General features: G+C 53.3%; 1 protein-coding gene across 4 annotated transcripts in view; it reads right to left on the bottom strand.

The window, feature by feature from the left end:
- ZCCHC14 (zinc finger CCHC-type containing 14) overlaps positions 1-21,887 on the bottom strand; it is a 90,460-nt gene that overhangs the window by 4,853 nt on the left and 63,720 nt on the right. For 2 of the 4 annotated variants that reach the window (XR_747054.2, XM_010355591.2), the window contains exons 4-12: positions 15,825-15,896; positions 12,614-12,723; positions 11,800-11,894; positions 10,711-10,765; positions 9,352-9,634; positions 6,932-7,023; positions 6,136-6,263; positions 2,276-2,416; positions 738-2,198 (exon numbers count right to left, since the gene is read on the bottom strand). Coding sequence is in view for 3 of the 4 variants with exons in the window: in XM_010355591.2 (XP_010353893.2) it covers positions 738-2,198; positions 2,276-2,416; positions 6,136-6,263; positions 6,932-7,023; positions 9,352-9,634; positions 10,711-10,765; positions 11,800-11,894; positions 12,614-12,723; positions 15,825-15,896 (2,437 nt within the window). In the remaining variant the exon portion in view is untranslated. Of the gene's footprint in view, positions 1-636; positions 2,199-2,275; positions 2,417-6,135; positions 6,264-6,931; positions 7,024-9,351; positions 9,635-10,710; positions 10,766-11,799; positions 11,895-12,613; positions 12,724-15,824; positions 15,897-21,887 lie in introns of those variants that run through there. The other 2 variants (XM_010355590.2, XM_030924832.1) reach the window with 2 other exon arrangements.

Raw genomic sequence — 21,887 nt, 5'->3', positions numbered from 1 at the left:
AAGTGTGTTTCTAAAAACTCTCCAGGTGACTGTGATGTACAAGCAGGTCTGAGAATCACAGATCTACTGCAACCCTCAGAAGCAACTGGAAGTCTGCAGTCATCAAGTGACTTTGGCAAGGTGGCACCATGAGTTGTCAGAGTTGGGACCCACTTTCCCAGTCCCCAGTTTCCAAAAGAGACAGCAAGAAGAAACCTATTATAATAACTACATCAGACATCCACTGGGATTTGACTAAAGGAGACAAAAAAATAGTGGAGATAAAACAGGAGGGAACGGAAGATGCAGCACAGCACGGCCGAGGGGTGACAGCCCCCCACACCCACAGCCGCGCCGGCAGGGAGGGGCAGAGGGGACAGCGAGCCCCACCCCAGAGGGTCCAGACTGAGGAGGCACCGCAGCCTGAGACCCAGTGTAAGCCAGGGGGTAGCACTGAATCCCTCACGCTCGCGCTCCGGGCTCGAAGCAAGACATGGCAGCCCAGGGAGGCCCTGTCCACACTGCCTAAGCACCTTCTAGAACAAGAGGCCGTCTGAAATCATCATGACCGTTTCACACCCAACAGCAGCCCTTCTGGGGACCTCACAGCCTATCATGAAGCTTTCCACGCGCTTTCAAAAAGCATTCGAAAAATTATTTGCTTTACAAAGAAATAATTTTACTCTTCATAAAAACCAAGCATTTGTGTGCATTGGTCCTGCGGGAGCCTGGTGGGCGCGGCCATGGCGCGCGCTTACCTGGCCGGTTGAAGTCCATGGACGGCTGTTTGCAGTCCTGGGCGCGGTGACCAGTGGCCCCGCAGTTGTAACAAGATAGGTTCCCGCTCTTTTTGTGACTGGAACCGTTGCTACTGCCCACCAGTCCTTGGGTCTGGTACACCCCTGCTGTCCCCGCCATGAAGTTCTGCATGGCTGGCACGGCAAACGTGGACTGCCCGCTCAGGACAGGGTCTGGGGTCCCACTGCTGCTGTAGGGGGCGTGTACCACAGGGAAGGTGGAGCCACCGCCGTACTGCTGGGCGCTGACGTAGCCGCTGCTGCACATGGGACTGAAGGGCAAGAACGGGAAGGTGAACACGGACGGACCGGAGAACGGGTGCTGGAAGTAGTTGGCGTAGCTGACAGTCAGGCCACTTGAGCCGCAGCTGCCACTGCAGCCACAGGACGTGCACACGATGCAGCCCGGCGGGGGTGGGGCGGGCTGCGGGGGTGCCGGGGGCTGCTGATGGTGGTGGTGGTGGTGGTGGTTCGGATTCGAGGCAGGAATGTTTCCTGTGGAGCCGCCACCACCACTGCTGCTATAGAAACTGCTTTCAGGGACGGAGGACAGCGCCGGGCTGGAGCTGGGGGCTGGGCAGCTGGGCAACGTGGCCATGTTGGCAAAGGACGTGGAGGGGTGGCTGCTGGGAGAGGCAGTGTTGCTGTTTGCACAGAAGCCACCCTGCAGGGGGCCCACTGGCATACTGCTCATTGCAGAAAAGGCAACTTTGGTGTTGGCTGTATACAGAGCAGTCCGGGGGTTTATTATTGCAGGGGGCACACTTATTTGCACATTATTAGGACAGGAGGTTTGCCCAGAAATGGCAGAATCAGCAGGAACAGATGACGACAGCAGTAGTTTGATGGGCGGACGGGCGGCGTGGAGGACTGTGCTGGGCGTCCCTGTGGCGGCCGTGCTGGTCTCCACCACCAGGGCTGGTTGCTGTGCTGTCTTCAGCACCCTGTCCAGTGTGGATGCATGCACGACTTTGGCCCGGGGACCAAAGGAGACCGTGGGTGACATGGAGCTGCTCTCTGAAAGCCCAGAGAGGACCTGCACAGGCTGGTGGGGTGCAGACGCGGGCAGCACGTCCATCATGGCGCTGCCAAAGCTCTTGTCCACCTTCATGCTGCTTCTTGGTCCAGATCCTTTATTCCTTTCTTCTAGAGACAAAAGTGAGTGCACAGAAGACGAGAGGAGCTTCATGTCCGCGCTGCCTCTTTCCGGCTTGTGCACGGAATTCAGCATGCGGATGGGTGCGATGTGTGAGGCTGTGCTCAGCATCTGTGGGGGCAGGGGGTGGTGGCCTGATGGATTGGAGCTGGCCTCATTCTGCACAGGGAGAACCTGGGCCGTGGGTCTGGCGGAACTGGAAGTGAAGTGATTCAGGAGCATCACCGGCTTCTCCTTGTCGGAGCTCTCCAAGTGAATCTCCACACCTAGAGAGGGAAACAGAGTGGTCAGTGCCATTCCACACCCGGGCCAGGTGGAGCCAGCGGCGCGCACGTGCCCTTACGTCTGTCATTCTCTTCGGCGCTGTCGGAGCTCTCTTCCCGGGCCTGCACCCCCATGGGGCTGGAGGAGGAGCTGGAGTACTCGGAGGAGCTGCCTTCCCGGGGCAGCTGGTGATGAGGCTGCTCCACTTCCACCCGCAGCTCTGCAGAAAAGGGCCAGAGGAGCGGCCATCAGCCAGTGCCCCTGCAGCTCAGCCCCGCCCCGTGCCCTGCATCACACTGTCGGCGGGTGCTCCTTCCAGGGGCACGCAGGGCTCTTAAGACTCAGAAAAAGAACATGCCGGCCCAGGCCACACGATGACGGATGCAGCAGAGATTCAAATGGCAGTGCTACTCAACACTCCCTCAGCAAGGGCCCTACCTGACCCCACCATCAACCCCAGAACAAAGCCCTGTGAAGGGAACCCCCAGCGCACCACCAGGAACCATCACAACACTATGCCACGCCCCCTCTCATGAGGCCCGCCGAGTCACGGAGATCTTTTCAGTCAAATCACCACTTAAAATCCATCCTGGCAGGTTTTTTTTTTTTTTCCTCTCCCAAGCCGCTGCTCCTCCTGCTATTTCTACTGTCAAGAAAACCTGGCTCCTCTCGTGAGACAACAGAGCAAGCGCGCCAGGTGTCCCACCCTTTCTCAGAGGGGAGGATGAAAACCAAATTGCGGAGATTGAGGGTCCCCTAGAGCAGGAAGGTCCGTGGAGAACCATGTCACCGATGGGTCAACAAAAAGGCACTGACTTAAACGTGGCCTGTGGGCACCAGTCCTGGGAAGGGAGGCAGGCTACTCCCATCTCATTTCTGCTCACCCTACACACTCGCTCTCACTGTGGCAGTTTCTGGACCTGATCCTTTTGCCCAAGCAACTTCAGAGAGGTGACTGCCCTCTAGCTCCTAAGCCAACTGTCCCTTCGATTTTCTTATGGCAGAGACTATAATAGTTAAAATAATGGAAAATGAGTATAAAGACTCACAAATGTAAAAGTCAAATAGGTGTGATTTGAAGTTTAATGATCACAAAGAACACAAGGCCCTCCCTGTGTGTGAGTAACCCACCTGCCCAGCACACCGGCCCTCCCTGTGTGTGAGTAGCCCACCTGCCCAGCACACCGGCCCTCCCTGTGTGTGAGTAGCCCACCTGCCAGCACACCGGCCCTCCCTGTGTGTGAGTAGCCCACCTGCCCAGCACACCGGCCCTCCCTGTGTGTGAGTAGCCCACCTGCCCAGCACACCGGCCCTCCCTGTGTGTGAGTAGCCCACCTGCCCAGCACACCGGCCCTCCCTGTGTGTGAGTAGCCCACCTGCCCAGCACACCGGCCCTCCCTGTGTGTGAGTAGCCCACCTGCCCAGCACACCGGCCCTCCCTGTGTGTGAGTAGCCCACCTGCCCAGCACACCGGCCCTCCCTGTGTGTGAGTAGCCCACCTGCCCAGCACACCGGCCCTCCCTGTGTGTGAGTAGCCCACCTGCCCAGCACACCGGCCCTCCCTGTGTGTGAGTAGCCCACCTGCCCAGCACACCGGCCCTCCCTGTGTGTGAGTAGCCCACCTGCCCAGCACACCGGCCCTCCCTGTGTGTGAGTAGCCCACCTGCCCAGCACACGGCCCTCCTGTGTGTGAGTAGCCCACCTGCCCAGCACACCGGCCCTCCTGTGTGTGAGTAGCCCACCTGCCAGCACAACCGGCCCTCCCTGTGTGTGAGTAGCCCACCTGCCCAGCACACCGGCCCTCCCTGTGTGTGAGTAGCCCACCTGCCCAGCACACCGGCCCTCCCTGTGTGTGAGTAGCCCCACCTGCCCCAGCACACCGGCACTCCCTGTGTGTAGTAGCACTGCCCAGCACACCGGCCTCCCTCCCTGTGTGTGAGTAGCCCCACCTGCCAGCCACCGTCCCTCCCTGTGTGTGAGTGCCCACACCTGCCCAGCACAGTCCGGCCCTCCCTGTGTGTGACCTGCCCAGCACACCGGCCCAGTAGCCCACCTGCCCAGCACACCGGCCCTCCCTGTGTGTGAGTAGCCCACCTGCCCAGCACACCGGCCCTCCCGCAGCACACCGGCCCTCCCTGTGTGTGAGTAGCCCACCTGCCCAGCACACACGGCCCTCCCTGTGTGTGAGTAGCCCACCTGCCCAGCACACCGGCCCTCCCTGTGTGTGAGTAGCCCACCTGCCCAGCACACCGGCCCTCCCTGTGTGTGAGTAGCCCACCTGCCCAGCACACCGGCCCTCCCTGTGTGTGAGTAGCCCACCTGCCCAGCACACCGGCCCTCCCTGTGTGTGAGTAGCCCACCTGCCCAGCACACCGGCCCTCCCTGTGTGTGAGTAGCCCACCTGCCCAGCACACACGCGGCCCTCCCTGTGTGTGAGTAGCCCACCTGCCCAGCACACCGGCCCTCCCTGTGTGTGAGTAGCCCACCTGCCCAGCACACCGGCCCTCCCTGTGTGTGAGTAGCCCACCTGCCCAGCACACCGGCCCTCCCTGTGTGTGAGTAGCCCACCTGCCCAGCACACCGGCCCTCCCTGTGTGTGAGTAGCCCACCTGCCCAGCACACCCGGCCCTCCCTGTGTGTGAGTAACCCACCTGCCCAGCACACCGGCCCTCCCTGTGTGTGAGTAACCCACCTGCCCAGCACACCGGCCCTCCCTGTGTGTGAGTAACCCACCTGCCCAGCACACCGGCCCTCCCTGTGTGTGAGTAACCCACCTGCCCAGCACACCGGCCCTCCCTGTGTGTGAGTAACCCACCTGCCCAGCACACCGGCCCTCCCTGTGTGTGAGTAACCCACCTGCCCAGCACACCGGCCCTCCCTGTGTGTGAGTAGCCCACCTGCCCAGCACACCGGCCCTCCCTGTGTGTGAGTAGCCCACCTGCCCAGCACACCGGCCCTCCCTGTGTGTGAGTAGCCCACCTGCCCAGCACACCGGCCCTCCCTGTGTGTGAGTAGCCCACCTGCCCAGCACACCCCCCCTCCCTGTGTGTGAGTACCCACCTGCCCAGCACACCGGCCCTCCCTGTGTGTGAGTAACCCACCTGCCCAGCACACCGGCCCTCCCTGTGTGTGAGTAACCCACCTGCCCAGCACACCGGCCCTCCCTGTGTGTGAGTAACCCACCTGCCCAGCACACCGGCCCTCCCTGTGTGTGAGTAGCCCACCTGCCCAGCACACCGGCCCTCCCTGTGTGTGAGTAGCCCACCTGCCCAGCACACCGGCCCTCCCTGTGTGTGAGTAGCCCACCTGCCCAGCACACCGGCCCTCCCTGTGTGTGAGTAGCCCACCTGCCCAGCACACCGGCCCTCCCTGTGTGTGAGTAGCCCACCTGCCCAGCACACCGGCCCTCCCTGTGTGTGAGTAGCCCACCTGCCCAGCACACCGGCCCTCCCTGTGTGTGAGTAGCCCACCTGCCCAGCACACCGGCCCTCCCTGTGTGTGAGTAGCCCACCTGCCCAGCACACCGGCCCTCCCTGTGTGTGAGTAGCCCACCTGCCCAGCACACCGGCCCTCCCTGTGTGTGAGTAGCCCACCTGCCCAGCACACCGGCCCTCCCTGTGTGTGAGTAGCCCACCTGCCCAGCACACCGGCCCTCCCTGTGTGTGAGTAGCCCACCTGCCCAGCACACCGGCCCTCCCTGTGTGTGAGTAGCCCCCTGCCCAGCACACCGGCCCTCCCTGTGTGTGAGTAGCCCACCTGCCCAGCACACCGGCCCTCCTGTGTGAGTAGCCCACCTGCCCAGCACACCGGCCCTCCCTGTGTGTGAGTAGCCCACCTGCCCAGCACACCGGCCCTCCCTGTGTGTGAGTAACCCACCTGCCCAGCACACCGGCCCTCCCTGTGTGTGAGTAACCCACTGCCCAGCACACCCTTGTTCACCTGCTGCATGGCTGCCCCGCCCCGACTGCACGGGCCCAACGTGGCTGGTGGGGGGCACTCGAGCCACACCACTGCTGGTGACCAGCGACGGCGCCGAGGGGTTCAGACACCGTCTCTCTGACTTCTCCCTGTGAAATAATCAAGCACAGGAACAAGTGAGCACCGCCTCCCGGTGCGGCTTCACACGCAGCTTCGAGGCGGGCCTACTCCACACCACAGGGCAATTCCCTCCAGACCATCAAGGCAAGGAAGGAAATCATTCTGATTGGTCAAATTTACTATAAAGGTCCTTTCCTGTCAAACCTAAGACACATTTGTAGAACTTTAAAAGCATGACTAGGCCGGGCGCAGTGGCTCAAGCCTGTAATCCCAGCACTTTGGGAGGCCGAGATGGGCAGATCACCTGAGGTTGGGAGTTCGAGATCAGCCTGGCCAATATGGTAAAACCCCGTCTCTGCTAAAAATACAAAAAATTAGCTGGGCGTGGTGGCATGTGCCTGTAATCCCAGCTACTGGGGAGACTGAGGCAAGAGAATCGCTTGAACCTGAGAGGCAGAGGTTGCAGTGAGACAAGATTGCACCACCGCACTCCAGCCTGGGCACGACAGAGCGAGACTCCATCTCAAAAAAAATAAAATAAAATAAATGAAATAAATAAATAAAAGCGTGACTAAGGACTGGATCAGCAAGAGAAAGTAATCCAATCACTGGTATTTAGCACGGGAAGCCCTAGCACTCCATTTGGCCCGTGAGAAATGGAAATAAATGCAGGTTCCAAAACCCACTTCGCACTCACTTTTCCAGCTCCAGCTGGGTCTTGAGCTTCTTCTTTGCTCCCATGGTGAGAGACTCAAATTTATTCAGATCTTCTTCAGTAAGGCTCAAAAACTTTCACAGAAAAAACAAATTACAAAGTTACTGAGACGTAAGTAGGACTCTGAGAACAAAGAACTTGGAGTTGAATTCAGTACATTTATTCTACCTCTGGGATATATGCAAACAGACCCAGGGGAATTCGGCAGTCACAGGCTGGGGAATCCTAGACCGTTTACTTGCTAAATGACTTGGTGTCAACGGTTCAACTCCAAGACATGGTTCTGAGCAAGAGTGTCCCCAGCCCCTCTAAGGCACCTTCTGTGCAGGCCGTGTAGATGGGTGCACCACCTCACAGGCTGCTGGCTCCGCCAAAGGCACCCACTTGCCCTCTGCTCTGCGAGTACATACCAGCAGGTACATGCTTGGGGGCAGGTGACTAAAGAAAACATCTCACACAATCACAGTTGCAACCGCCATGGAGATGCGAGTTATGATGCGTGCCACCCTCCCTCCCCAGGACAGCCCCATCATAACGCAGTCCCTTCAGAACTCACCACCCTCTGCGGGATGGTCTGTTTTTTTTTTTTTTTGGGACGGAGTCTCACTCTGTCACCCAGGCTGGAGTGCAGTGGTGCGATCTTGGCTCACTGCAACCTCCGCCTCCCGGGTTCAAGCAATTCTCTGCCTCAGCCTCCCGAGTAGCTGGGGTTACAGGCACCCGCCACCACGTCCGGCTAATTTTTGTATTTTTAGTAGAGACGGGGTTTCACCATGTTGGCCAGGCTTGTCTTGAACTCCTGACCTGAGATGATCCACCTGCCTTGGGCTCCCAAAGTGCCGGGATTACAGGCGTGAGCCACCACGCCCGGCCAGGGATGATAGCAACTTTGTCAGGTAGCAAGTGATCCAGAAAAGCAGATACCATCCACACTGAATGGTTGTGTGGCTACTCCATTGCGCAGGCTGGTGCTACACAAACACACCAGCCTCTACTTTTCATGTTATTTCCTAACACGATTTGTGATTTAGGCCATCTCAATGCAAACATAAGAATAAAACATTTAAAACTAATTATGAACAAGGTTAGTAAAATCTCTGCCTTTTAAGATTCACAAATCCTTGGCCAGGCACGGTGGCTCATGCCTGTAATCCCAGCACTGTGGGAGACTGAGGCAGGGGATTATGAGTCAGGAGTTCGAGACTAGCCTGGTCAACATAGTGAAACCCTGTTTCTTTTTTTTTTTTTTGAGACGGAGTCTTGCTTTGTCGCCTGGGCTGGAGTGCAGTGGCCGGATCTCAGCTCACTGCAAGCTCCGCCTCCCAGGTTCACGCCATTCTCCTGCCTCAGCCTCCCGAGTAGCTGGGACCACAGGCGCCCGCCACCTCGCCCGGCTAATTTTTTGTATTTTTAGTAGAGATGGGGTTTCAACGTGTTAGCCAGGATGGTCTCGATCTCCTGACCTCGTGATCCGCCCGTCTCGGCCTCCCAAAGTGCTGGGATTACAGGCTTGAGCCACCGCGCCCGGCCGTGAAACCCTGTTTCTACTAAAAATATAAAATATTAGCCAGGTGTGGTGGCGGACACCTGTAATCCCAGCTACTCAGGAGGCTGAGGCAGGAGAATTGCTTGAACCCAGGAGGTGGAGGTTGCAGGGAGCCGAGATCACACCATTGTACTCCAGCCTGGGTGACAGTGCGAGACTCCATCTCCAAAAAAAAAAAAAAAAAGGATTCACAAACCCTAAACAGAGGGTATTACAAATATACTTACAGTTTGGATTTAACTATGTAGTAAAAGCTTGATTTCTAGGTTCAATTGTAGATTTTTTGAGAAATGAAATTTTTACATAGATAAAAGCCACCAAGCCGGTTTGCCCAGCAGAGGGAGCACAGAGTTCAAATACCTTGAATGGGTTTAATCTAGTTTTATCAGTGACATCAAGACTTAAGAAATCTCAGAATTTTTTTAACAGTGAAAACATGTTTCTCATAAGAATTCTCTAGGTATGACTGCTTGGAAGATGTAAAATGCACCCATTCCTCTAGATCTGGCCCGCCACAGCGTCTGCGCCAGCTATGCCAAAAGATGTCTAAAAGGGGCACCGTGCCAGAGGTCAGGATTTCTGTCCACAGCAGGGCTCTGGGGATGGACTGTCCCTCATGTCACGGAGAGCATCTAGTTTGTGAACTGGAAGCATCTAGAAAAGCTGTCTGTTTACAACATGTCCTGTTTGTCTGGCTGCAGCTGCAGGCGGCCTCTGCAAAGCCCACTCACTGTCCCCTGTAAGAACAGGCGGTGTGCCTCGGCCTCCCTACTTCTTCCACCTTGTGTTGGTTTTGGAAACTCAATTCCCCCAGGGAGGTCTTGAGAAAAGAATCTGTATGGCCAGCCAGGCATACCTTCTCCATGGAGAGCTGCTTAAAGACGGGGTAATACTTGTGCAAACGCAGTTTTCTAAGCCAGTCTAGAATCCCGTTCTGCTCCTGGGTCTGAGGGGTCTGCAGACTGGAAGGCATGAGGATGGCAGGCGATGTGTCCATCTGGGTCCGGTAGGCCAGGGCTGAGCCCGCGCTGCCCGCATGGGAGCAGTGGGGCAAGGGGGTGGCTGAGCCGGCCGGGTGCTGCCCATGGTGCTGGGCTCCGCTCTGCGAGGACGGGATACCAGCCACTCCACACACAGGCCTGTGGGACAGGGGCACAGAGAGACTGTGGCTGCTTCCACAACCACAGACTCCACCAAAGACCTCACTTCTAGGCCTTTCTGTGCCAGCCTCTGCCTCTTGGCCTGCCCTGCTGTCACAGGCCACCCTGAACTGCAGACACTGGTGTGCTATGACTGCCCTCCCTCCCCAACCACCTTTCTGCAGCTAAGATTTCTGTAGTGCATGCCTGTGCACAGATGTGCATACAGGCAGCTGTGCAGATACACACATAGGCCTCTGCCTGTGCTGAGGAGTATCTACTTGTTTGCACACACGTGTATTATGTATGTGTATGTATCTGTCATCACCAGACTTCTGGTTTAGCTGCTAAGTTTCTGTTACTTGTATTTTTTAAAAACATGCTACTCCAGTATTTGTGTTACTTCTGAGTCACAGATGACACTGATAAATCATAAATCAAAATAGACTACTAAATCTTTAATATTCAAATACAATTTTCTTAGAAGAGTAAAACGTAGACATCTAGAAGGCGTGACCAGCACTCCACTCTGGCCTTGCTCCTTAACTGCAAAGTCACACCCGCCGACTGGGCGCTTACCCCACCCCGACACCAGGAGGATGCCAGTATGCTCCTCGAGACCTTGCACCCAGACTACATCTCCACGAGACTCCCTTTTGGGGTGTGTGTGCACCTATCTGTGACAGCCCCCCTCACTGTCAGTGACGATGGGGAGCCTCTATGTTGCCGGCATGCGACTACAGCCCCCAGGGCCCGTGCTGACAGAGGACGCTCCTCAGGAACATGACCCTATTCTTCCGGGAGCAGGCTTCTCACAGCCAGGTTCTAGGAAATTCTGGTTTCCTAGGTCTGGGATGGGGCCCAGGACCTTGCACTGGGGAGGAGTCCCTGAGAATTCTGATTCCAGTGGCTCAGAGAACTCTTTTTTTTGGAAATCGTAAATTGAATCATCTCTACCCAATTCTTCTCAATATCATCCAAGACTCAACTTGAGCATGACTTAATTCTAGAAATAACTTTACACAGAACCTCGTAAAATGCTTATTTGAAATGTGCTGGTTACATAGATTTCTCACCTTCCAGACACGCCCATCACGGTACCTACTTTAGAAAGGGAGGGGTTGCCAGGACCTATAAATTTAAAAACAAATACCATTAAAATTTATAGACAATGAAAATATTTGTTTTATTTTATTATTTTTTTGAGACAGTGATTTGCTCTTGTTGCCCAGGCTGGAGTGCAATGATGTGATCTCGGCTCACCGCAACCTCTGTCTCCCGGGTTCAAGTGATTCTCCTGCCTCAGCCTCCCGAGTAGCTGGGATTACAGGCACCCGCCACCATGCCTGGCTAATTTTGTATTTTTTTAAATTTTATTTTGGAGACGGAGTCTTGCTCTGTCACCCAGGCTGGAGTGCAGTTGGCGTGATCTCAGCTCACGGAAAACCTCCACCTCCTGGGTTCAAGTGATTCTTCTGCCTCAGCCTCCCAAGTAGCTGGGACTACAGGCATGCATCACCACGCCCAGCTAATTTTTTTGTATTTTTAGTAGACACGGGGTTTCACCATATTGGCCAGGCTGCTCTTGAACTCCTGACCTTGTGATCCACCTGCTTCAGCCTCCCAAAGTGCTGGCATTACAGGCGTGAGCCACCGCGCCCAGCCTAATTTTGTATTTTTGCTAGAGACAGGGTTTCTCCATGTTGGTCAGGCTGGTCTTGAACTCCCAACATCAGGTGATCCACCTGCCTCAGCCTCCCAAAGTGCTGGAATTACAAGCATGAGCCACCGCGCCCAGCCGTTTTTTTGTTGTTGATTTTTTAAAAATTTTTATTTAATTGGCCGGGCGCGGTGGCTCACGTCTGTAATCCCAGCACTTTGGGAGGACGAGGCGGGCGGATCACAAGGTCAGGAGATCAAGACCATCCTGGCTAACACGGTGAAACCCCGTCTCTACTAAAACTACAAAAAATTAGCTGGGTGTGGCAGCGTGCACCTGTAGTCCCCGCTACTTGGGAAGCTGAGGCAGGAGAATGGCGCGAACCCGGAAGGCGGAGCTTGCAGTGAGCCGAGATTGCGCCACTGCATTCCAGCCTGGGTGAGAGAGCAAGACTCCGTCTCAAAAAAAAAAAATTGTTTTATTTAATCATATTTTATAAACTCACTTGGACTCTGAAGCTGCTGGGGGGGAGAGGAAGTACTGAGAAACCTCCTGACATGGTCATTTTTCAACACGTGAGAAGGTAATGAGGCCAGGTACCTAAAATGCAAACAAGTGGTCTTATCAGCATGAAAACGGTATTCCTGCTGACACATTGAAAGAAAACAATTTAATTTTTAATCTATTAGAGGAAAAAACCCAGAAGTGCCACAGCCTCATATTCTTCCTGCTTTAAGTCAACTGAGTTCTTGCCTGATTGCCACTCCTTCTTCAAGCCCTTCCCCTCCACGCTGCATCCATGGTCACCAAGGCCGACGACAGGAGTCATGCCCTGTGACACGAGATCAGTGCCACCCACCATCAGCCAGAAAGGGGCTTGGACATGGTCCCCAGGGCACCGGCAGCAGCATGTTTACGGAACCGGTAGGCCATGTTACTGTGTGTGCCACGTGAACCAAGACACAATTGAGGGTCCAGAGAAACTGTTTAAGAGACGCCAATTTTATCTGGGAATAGTCTCAACCTTGGACTACAAGATGGAAATAGTAGCCCAGGATTATTTCACAGGACTGCCAAAGGCCACGAAGTGGTGGGACCCACCCTGGAATTCCCTTCCTCATACACTCAGAAACACCCTTAGCTTACTGAGGGCTCCGGAATCCTCCAGAACTAATGGAAATCCCTAGAGGCCAAGTAGAGACCCAGGTCCAGGTGGTCACACGTCCTCCCAGAGCTCCTTGGAGGACTATGACATTGACCACGGGACCAGCCTGTCCCTGCCTGCTTTGGACACGCTGGGCACCTGGTAAGAGCCTCACCTCAGGCCTGAGTCCAGATCCACGTGGTTTCGCTCCACATAAAATGCATCCGGACCAGCTAAGCAAGGAATGAGTTTCTCCAAGTTCTCTTCAGGGTAGAGCTGAGACAGCTGAAAGAGAGGACAAGGCAGAGGAGGTGTGTCCAGATCCATCCGACAGAGTTCCGCTACTGCAGGAAAACCTGGGGCAGGCGCTCCATGGTGCCGCCTGCTGGTCTGATATGATTTACACCTACCGTCAGAGCTATTCTGGGGCCCACATCCACATAGGGTGCAGAAAGCCACAAAAGAACATCGCTCTCACAGTGACATCAGGAAAAGCTTCACAATCTGCACAATCACAACATTCCTTGAGCTCATCTGACAGTTGTGGGGCCACCAGGTCAACTTAACTTCAAATGGGACCTGCCCCCATGAGAAGCCAGGGGCCTGCCACACCAGCAGGCCTGGAGAGACAGGCTCAAAAGGACACACTGCCACAGGCCGATGTGGCCAACAGAAATGCTGGAGCCCCAGGTGGGGCAAGTGGACCCTTTTTCCCAAGTTCTTTTCCGCAGAAGGAGCCAGAGAGAGCCCCATCACTGGCACCTGGGGACCAGGCACCAGGCCTTGTGCAATTCCCGGGACCACTCTCTGGATCTGAGGCAAAGCCCTTAAGATGTGGCAGAACAGACAAAAATTGCTCCTGGCCTCAGAGCCCAAACAAAAGCCCCAGTTTTTAAGAGTGGGGCAAGGGCAATACTTCCCTTCCTCTGCCACCAGTCACAAGACCTGCTGCTCCTGGACGAAGGGGAAAAGCAAAAGTGCTCTGGCACTGGAGGAGGTCAGCTCCCGCTGGGGAGGGCAAAGTGCTGAGGAAGTGCCGCCCCGAAGCCCAGGCACACAGGCCTGCCCAGGATCAGGCTGGGCTGTGAGAGTGGAGAAGGCCCTTGCTCCCACAAGCCCAGCACCAGGCAGCAAACAAGCAGCAGCGGTCTACCCCCGAAAAGGGGTCAAGATGGTAGAGAGTGCCCTGCTGTGTGCCACAGGCCTGCAGGGACGGCTGAAAGCTGGGAGTGAAGCAAAACACTGGAGAAAACCCTCCAGGCTCAGGCAGCAGCTGCCTCTACTGGAGAGGCCCTGCAGGTCACCGTGACAGCAAGAGAGCCCAGCGCCAGCTCCGTCCTGCCCAGATGGCCTACAGGACCCCACGAAGGGCCTGGCAGAAGAGGTGTTGACCCTTTCCAGGCATGAATATCACTCTCCTCCGGCTCCACGGTCATCTAAACACGTCTGACATTCGGTCAACATTTGTAAGACATACCAAAAAAAAATTAATAAAGGGGGAAAAAAAACTATTGTCAAGGGATAAAGCAATCATTAGAACCAGATTCAGAAATAAGTCAGAAGTGGGACCTATGTGACAGGGACTTTAAACAGCTATGACGGACGTACTAAAGGAACTAGTGAAAATGACAACATGCACGAACAAACGGGAACTTCAGCAGAGAGATGGAAACTTCATAAACACGCCAAATGGAAAACCTAGGAGGAAAAACACAAAAGAAACCTCTGGCAGCAGAAATGAGGACTTGAGTACATGGACAGGCTTCGCAGCACCCTGGGCAGAGCTGAGGGAATCGGCTGGCGTGGAAACGGGCACAGGAACCACCCAGACGCGCACACAGAAACGCACAAGCGTGGGAGAGCGGTGGGGCGGCAGCAGTAGGGGTCTGAGGCTTGTGCATCCTGAGTCCAGGAGAGAGGAGGATGCAGCAGAAGAAATGCTTGAGGAGAAAATGGATACGAATGTTCCAAAACTAGGCCAGGCGCGGTGCCTCACGCCTGTAATCCCAGCACTCTGGAAGGCCAAGGAGGGCAGATCACCTGAGGTCAGGAGTTCGAGACCAACCTGGCCAACATGGTGAAACTCTGTCTCTACTAAAAAAAAAAAAAAAAAAATTAGCTGGGCATGGTGGTGTGCGCCTGTGATCCCAGCGACTCAGGAGACTAAGGCAGGAGAACTGCTAGAACCCGGGAGGTGGAGGCTGCAGTGAGCCGAGATCGCACCACTGCACTCCAGTCTGGACAAGAGTCAGACTCCATCTCAAAAGAAAAAAAAAAACCACTGAGACAAAAGCCCAATGAGAGGTCAAGGTTCCAGCTAGCATGAGTGGAGTCCAGAGAAGCTGTGTTTAACAAAAGGAGAAACTACGCACAGAGGAGAGGAAATTTAGTATTTGAAACACTACAGAAGGAAAAGCAGATTCCCAGGGGGGTGTGTTACCCTTGAAGGTGTGGCACTGTCATGGTCTTCAATGCCTGAGAGGCCAAAAAGATAAATGTAATCAGACATCATCCTCACTCCACAGTCTCCTGCAGGATGAGGCCCTTGGCTTTATAATGAAAACGTAACTGTCTTTGGAGACATTTACATATGTTATCCCACTCACAAAGGTGATGCCTGAGATGCATCACTCTGGCTAAGACAATGGTTCACGCTACAGCACAGGCTAGTGGGCCCTAAACATGTGTGCAGTTACATCTGTGTGTACACATGCTTATGTAGGCAAAGATGCATTTATTTAGTAGTGGAACTTTTTGCTCAAATGGTATCTGCTGAACCAGATATTTGTAAAGATAAAGGTGGTGTACACCTGTGGTCTCAGCTACTGGGGAGGCTGAGGTGGGAGGATCACTTGAGCCCCAGGAGGTCAAGACTGCAGTGAGCTGTGATGGCACCACCACAACCCAGCCTGGGCCAGAGAGCAAGATCCGGTCTCAAAAAAAAAAAAGAAAGAAAAAAGGAAAAGAAGAAAAGAAAAGAGAAAAGAGAAGAAAAAAACAGATAAAGGTAGAACTAGGCGAAGTCTCTACCCACCCAGCCACCTGAGTGTGCGTCTCTCCCCCAGCCTTTGCCAAGGAAACCTGGGGGGCTGAAAAGTAACAAAAGAAACCAAATGTCCTCATCAGTCACTCACGCCTGGCACATCTCTCAGCATCATCTCAGTCTCAACAACTGAAGGAGGGATCCGCGGGGTCACGATCCGGTGCTTGTGGCCACACTCATGTTAGCAGCGGGCCTGGGACTCCACTGTGGCTGGGTAGGAGGTCCCACCTGCGCATGCTCGCTCGCTAGCTGAAGGCAATGGCCTCTGAAATTACTCCGTGGTATCATCAGCCACTGGGGAATGTGATTCTTTTAATTTTTTAAGAGCCCGTGATTACCTTACCTTTGAAATAAATTCAGTCACTTCAGAGGAAGATTTGGTTACTGATGTTATTGAAGAATCAGACCATAAGACCTTAAAAACAAACAAACAAACAAACAAACCTTAGAAACAGACGCCACATACTTAAGTTTCCAGCACACGTGTCCTAGTACGACTGGGGCACAGGTTCAGTCGGCAGCTGAGTCCAGTGGGCTGCACACCTGCTGTGGGAAGCACCTAAGCATCCCTTGACTTGTTACAAAAAGAACAGTTCCATAGCTCCAGGCCCTCTAAAGTTTAACTTGTTTTGTCCAAATATTCAGATATCACCAAATTACTCCAGTGGGGTCTACAGCTGCCTCCTGTAAGTTCCAGAAAATCCCTGACAATTATAATAGCTTGTGTGTGCCCTGTGCAACTTCCTTCCTCAGGGGACCTCCTCCCTCTTAGGTGAGCCTACGTGCCTCAGATGCAGGACCAACGCATTCCCAGGGAGCACCCCTTCAACCAGCAATAAGGGCCGTGGTGCGCCCAGGTGCTGTGGGCACACAGTGAGCCCAGGCCCTGCTCTCCGGACACTGCAGAGCTGTGGGGGCAGTGTGAGTCCATTGACAGCAACAGGACACGGCAGTGATCACTAGAGCAGCAGAGGAGGGGTCCGGGGAAGAGCAGTGAAAAGGGCTTTCTGGAGGAGGTTCTGCAACGTCTGGTGTGCCCAGCCCCGTGAGCATCTGCTTTCCTTCCCAGCATGCGGCAGCGGGCAGTGTCACTGCATGGCTGCCCAGATGTACGCGAAGCTCCCGTGGGGAAGGGGTGGTGTCTTTTTGCTCAGCTTTCCCCCGCTATCACAATGGTCGTCACATGAGGTGCTAACTAAAGCCGGCTGAGGGGGAAGGAGAGCGTACTTTCTGCACATTAGAGGGAGTTTCTGCATGGAGAAGAGCTTGGGTTGACTTTTGAAAGGCAAATAAGAAGTTAGCTACAGGAATGAGATGGACAGAGAGGATGGCTTGAGATGACAGGGAGGAGGCCAGGTCAGGAAGGGACATGCACCAAATGCAAACTGTACTCAAGTCCACAAGAAGCCAGGGGATTTCAAGTCGGCAAATAAAATGACCAAATATATTATAAACAAGAAAATGTTGTATTAACAATGATTTAGAGCAAAGAGCGCTCACAGGCACCCAAACCACCTCTGCTCCCTCACCCACACCCACGGGCGGAGTCCAGCCTGTCCAGCCCGAGGCGTCCACCCTCCTGTCTGCTGAAACTCAGGCCAGTCTCTACACATCGTGCAGCGGTCACTCCTGGGTCTGTTTCAACATGCTCTCATAACACACAGGCCAGCTGAGGGAAGGGCCAGCTCTTCTTCACCGGAACCCCAGTGCCTACCAGAATTCATCAAGGTAAGCACCAGCGTCCTTGGAACTAACAGCTGCAAGGTGTACACCTTGCCACCCAGAATCTTCCACACCTAAAATGAAAATGCTTGAGGCCAGGCGCAGTGGCTCATGCCTGTAATCCCAGCACTTTGGGAGGCTGAGGCGAGCGGATCACCTGAGGTCAGGCGTTTCAGACCAGCCTGACCAACATGGAGAAACCCCATCTCTACTAAAAATACAAAATTAGCCAGGTGTGGTGGCGGGCGCCTATAATCCCAGCTACTCGGGGGGCTGAGGTGGGAGAATTGCTTGAATCCAAGAGGTGGAGGTTGCAGTGAGCTGAGATCACACCACTGCCCTCCAGGCTGGGCAAAAAGAGCGAAACTCCATCTCAAAAAAAGAAGAGGGGAGGGGAGGGGAGAGGAGAGAAGAGAATGCTTGAGCTACTCCTCTGCCTGAAATATTAAAATCTCTCAACACTAAAAATCTTGGGGATAGGTTCCTAAGCTGCTCCCCACACAGAACTTCAAGAACACCGCCAACAATGGGCGCAAACCCCTGCCATGAAGATGCCTGGCCCTCGCGCTGCTGACAGCGTGTATCTTTCAAGGTAAAGCGTGTCACAGAAAACATCTCCTCTGCACAGCTCTTACACCTGCCTCCAGGCTGAATCTTTCCTATGGCGCCCTAACCCAGGGAAAACGTGAAATCCAACACCCCAATGACAAAATGTGGCAGGGACAGATCATCTGATGTTGAAATAGACAACCTGCTTTTCCAACAGTTATGCACTTTAATTACGCGTAACTCTTCTACTTTGTGTTCGGATACATTTTTCTCTGACTTGCAGGTGCAGCTCCCATTTCTCCCTAAGGCTGTCAGAACGTGAACACTGGAAACAGAGACCACACGATCAGGCGGAGACCAGCCCACGTCGCTCTGCAGGTGATGCTGGCTGATGGCTAAGCTGCAGCAGCTGCACGATCCAGACCCAGCCAAGTCTCTACCTCACCTGCCCACTTGCCCCGGAGCACCAGGAGGCAAACCGGCCGCTGGAGGGGTGTGGGGGCAGGAAGAGCGTCCTCTTGTCATGCCTGCCTGACCTGCACTATGGGGACACGTGTCCAACCAAACTCACAAGCATCCATGGCCAGCTACCTCATTACTTTACATTTCACCAAGAAAAAGTGCTGCCAATTAGATTCTGGCACAGCATTTTCTATCACATCCCTAAAGAGCTACTTAGTCTTATCTAGATGAATTTTAACGCATCTTAATCATACCCCAAAGCCAAATGTGCACACAGCCCATGCATGCTCAGGACATCTTCACATGCAGAGTCTAGTTCCTCCGACTCACTGTGGACTGGCTCTGAACATCAGCGTTTCTCTACACAGTCTCCCCATCTGGAGCCCCTGAAGCCACGCGGCCTCATTCTGCACAAGAAAAGGCTCAGCCAGGCATCCCTGGGGGCAGGGTCCAGCCACACCCTTGAGGGGAAAGGCAGCCCAGTACCCCCCAGATCTGAGGAGAGCCAAGGCCCAGCACAGAGACAGGCAAAGCCAGCAGGGAGAACACAGCAGCCAAGGGAAAGCATGGACTCTTTCTAAGAAAACCAAAAAATTTTCATCGATACTCTTACTAAGCTAAGAGAAAAAGGCATATCTGAGAACAGGATGCTATGAAAAAAGAACTGTCAGAGCTCAAGAGTTCTCTGAAATGAAAACCAGGCAGTAGGAATGAAACGCTCAACTAAAGACAGGAAGAGGCAGCCGTCTACAGAACAGAGCGAAAACCCGACAGGACGCAGACTCGCATGCACACCAGAGGAGTTCCAGCCAACGGGGGAAGATGTGGGGGAAGGAGCAGTTTTCTAAGTCCTTGTGAATAAGCAAACAAACACAAAACAGCTCCAGGGGAAATACAGTGTTGGATACCCAGTGAGACATGAAAACACCCAGAATCTACCACTCAGCTCCGCCAGGGGTCGCCTTCTGCAGCCACACTCATCACTACAGGTCCCCCAATTTTGGAAGGCAGGGTCGGCCCAGTGCCTCTGCTCTGGCAACACCTGAGGAATCACTGGGCCCTCTACCGTGCACATGCACACGTGCTAAAAACAGAGACTCAGGGAAACCTCACTTGCCAGGACTCCTTCTTTGCTAATAGTGACTGACAGCTTACTCGGAAGAGTCAATGTTGCTTGGGGTATGACTTTTTTTTTTTGAGACCTAGTTTTGCTCTGTTGCCCAGGCTGGAGCGCAGTGGCACGATCTCAGCTCCACTGCAAGCTCCGCCCATGGGTTCAAGTGATCCTTGTGCCTCAGCCACCCAAGTGAAAAAATAAACTTTCAAAGAAAAGATAACATTAAAATAATGTCTGAGTGACTTTAAAGGATGGTTTAATAAGAGTTGTTTATTAGTACTGTTTCATAATTTTTTTTCTTCTTTTTTGAGACAAGGTCTCTCACTGTCCCCCAAGTTGGAGTGCAGTGGCATGATCTTGGCTCACTGCAGCCATGACCTCCCAGGCTTGAGTGATCCTCCCACCTCAGCCTCCTCGGTAGCTGGGAATATAGCTGAGTGCCACAGTGACCGACTAATTTTTGTACTTTTTTGCAGTGATGGGGTTTCACCATGTCACCCAGGCTGGCTCAAGCGATCCGCCTGCCTTAGCCTCCCAAAGTGCTGGGATTACAGGTGTGAGCCACTGCCCTTGGCCTCTCTCTTTTTTTTTTTTTTTTTAAGAGACGGGGCTCACTGAGTTGCCCAGGCTGGTTGCAGTCTCCCAGCCTCCAGGTGATGCTCCTGCCTCAGCTGCCTACATACTGATTTTATATCAAAAACATTCCATCATTTGTTTCCTGCTTACTGATTTGATTTCCTCAGCAACTAGGAACTAGCAATTATAATTTCAGCAATATCAAAAGCAGCTCCATAGAAAAAAAGCTTGTACATCTTCAAGTCATCTTAATCCAGTTACGTACATCTTCCTATAAAACAGCGACCTTTCATTGGTGTCCTGGAAAACGATGCATAAAAATTAAAACGAGAAACAAGGCTGAGAAAATCAGTGGGGCAGGGAGAAGTTATTTATTTCTCCCTGAATAAGGGAAAGTTTTCAGAAAAAAATGTTTCTTTGATTCTTGCCATACTGTTAGCAACAGACTGTTCTACCTCACTGAAGTATGGCAGACATTCCTACAAATGCTGTTTTATTGCTCTAGTCACAGTATAATCGCTATTTATTTCCACTTACAAAGGACAACTTAAAGGACAACTTGATTTTCATTAGTCAAGGTTCTATGGACAAAAGGAAAAGTTTGAATCTTCAAGTATTTTTTTTTTTTAACAAAAAGAGCTGTAATGAATTATAACTGACGATGAACTGCACGTATTGAAAGGGGTCCATGTGCTGTTCTGATCTGAGGGCACCCGTGAGCCACGCCCCACCACGGCAGGGAGCATCACCCCTGAGGTGTCCCCCAGCCCCTCCCCAGGAAACCACTGACTGCCTTCTGTTGCTAGAGATGAGTCTGCATTTTCTAGAATTTTATGTAACTCGACTCATACACGGACTCACCAAGTACATACTTTTTGGAAGGAGTCGTCTAGTTTCTTTCACACAACACGAGATTCATGCATATCGCTGAGCATCTCAGTTGTCCATTCTGAGACCACTCAGCATTATTGCCGGGTGGTATTCCACTGCATGGACATAACACCAGGGCTGGCCTGTCCACGCGTCCGTCAACGGGTATCTCGGTTGTTTACAGTCTTGGAATGTTACAAACAAAGCTGCTATAAACACTCATGCACTAATCTTTTATGAACATGCGCTTAATTCCCCCAGGGTAAATATCTAGGCTGGAACTTACGGGTCACACTATTTAAGAAACTGTCTTCCGAAGTGGCTGCCCCATTTCCCATTCCCACCATCAGTGAATCAGTGAATGTGATTCCAGCTCCTCCACACCGCAGCCTGAGGTGGGTGGGGTCAGCGTTTTTCATTTGAGTATTTCAAGAGGTGTGCAGTGTTCTTTCACTGTGGGACTTGGCATTCTCCTAATGATGAGGATGGTGACTCTTTTCACATGTGTTTATTTGCCACCTACGTATCTTCCTTGGCAAATCATCATTTTTTTTTTTTCTTTGTGGAGACAGGGTCTCACTGTTGCCCAGGCTGGTCTTGAACTCCTGGCCTCAAGGGATATTCCTGCCTTGGCCTCCCAAGTAGCTGGAACTGCAGGCATGTGTCTACACCTGGCAGAACTCTCAAAACTTAGTAACAGGAAGCAACTTGTTGGGCATGGAGGCTCATGCCTGTGATCCCAGCAACCCTAGGAGTCCAAGACAGGAGGATCCCTTGAGGCAAGAGTTCAAGACCAGCCAGAAGCAGATACCATCTCTTTTTTTTTTTTTTTTGGAGACAGGTTTTGCTTTTGTTGCTCAGGCTGGAGTGCAGGAGCATGATCTTGGCTGACTGCAATCTCCGCCTCCTGGCTTCAAGCGGTTCTCCTGCCTCAGCCTCCCAAGCAGCTGGGATTACAGGTGCAGCTACCACGCCCAGCTAATTTTTCTATTTTTACTAGAGACAGGATTTTGTCATTTTGGCTAGGCAGGTCTCAAACTCCTGACCTCAGGTGATTCGTCCGCCTTGGCCTCCCAAAGTGCTGGGATTATAGGCGTGAGCCATCGCGCC

Source organism: Rhinopithecus roxellana, chromosome 20, assembly GCF_007565055.1.
Source record: "Rhinopithecus roxellana isolate Shanxi Qingling chromosome 20, ASM756505v1, whole genome shotgun sequence".
Classification (NCBI taxonomy): Eukaryota; Metazoa; Chordata; class Mammalia; order Primates; family Cercopithecidae; genus Rhinopithecus; species Rhinopithecus roxellana.
The sequence above is the reverse complement of the archived record's forward strand: the minus strand, read 5'-3'. Positions and strand labels throughout refer to the sequence as shown.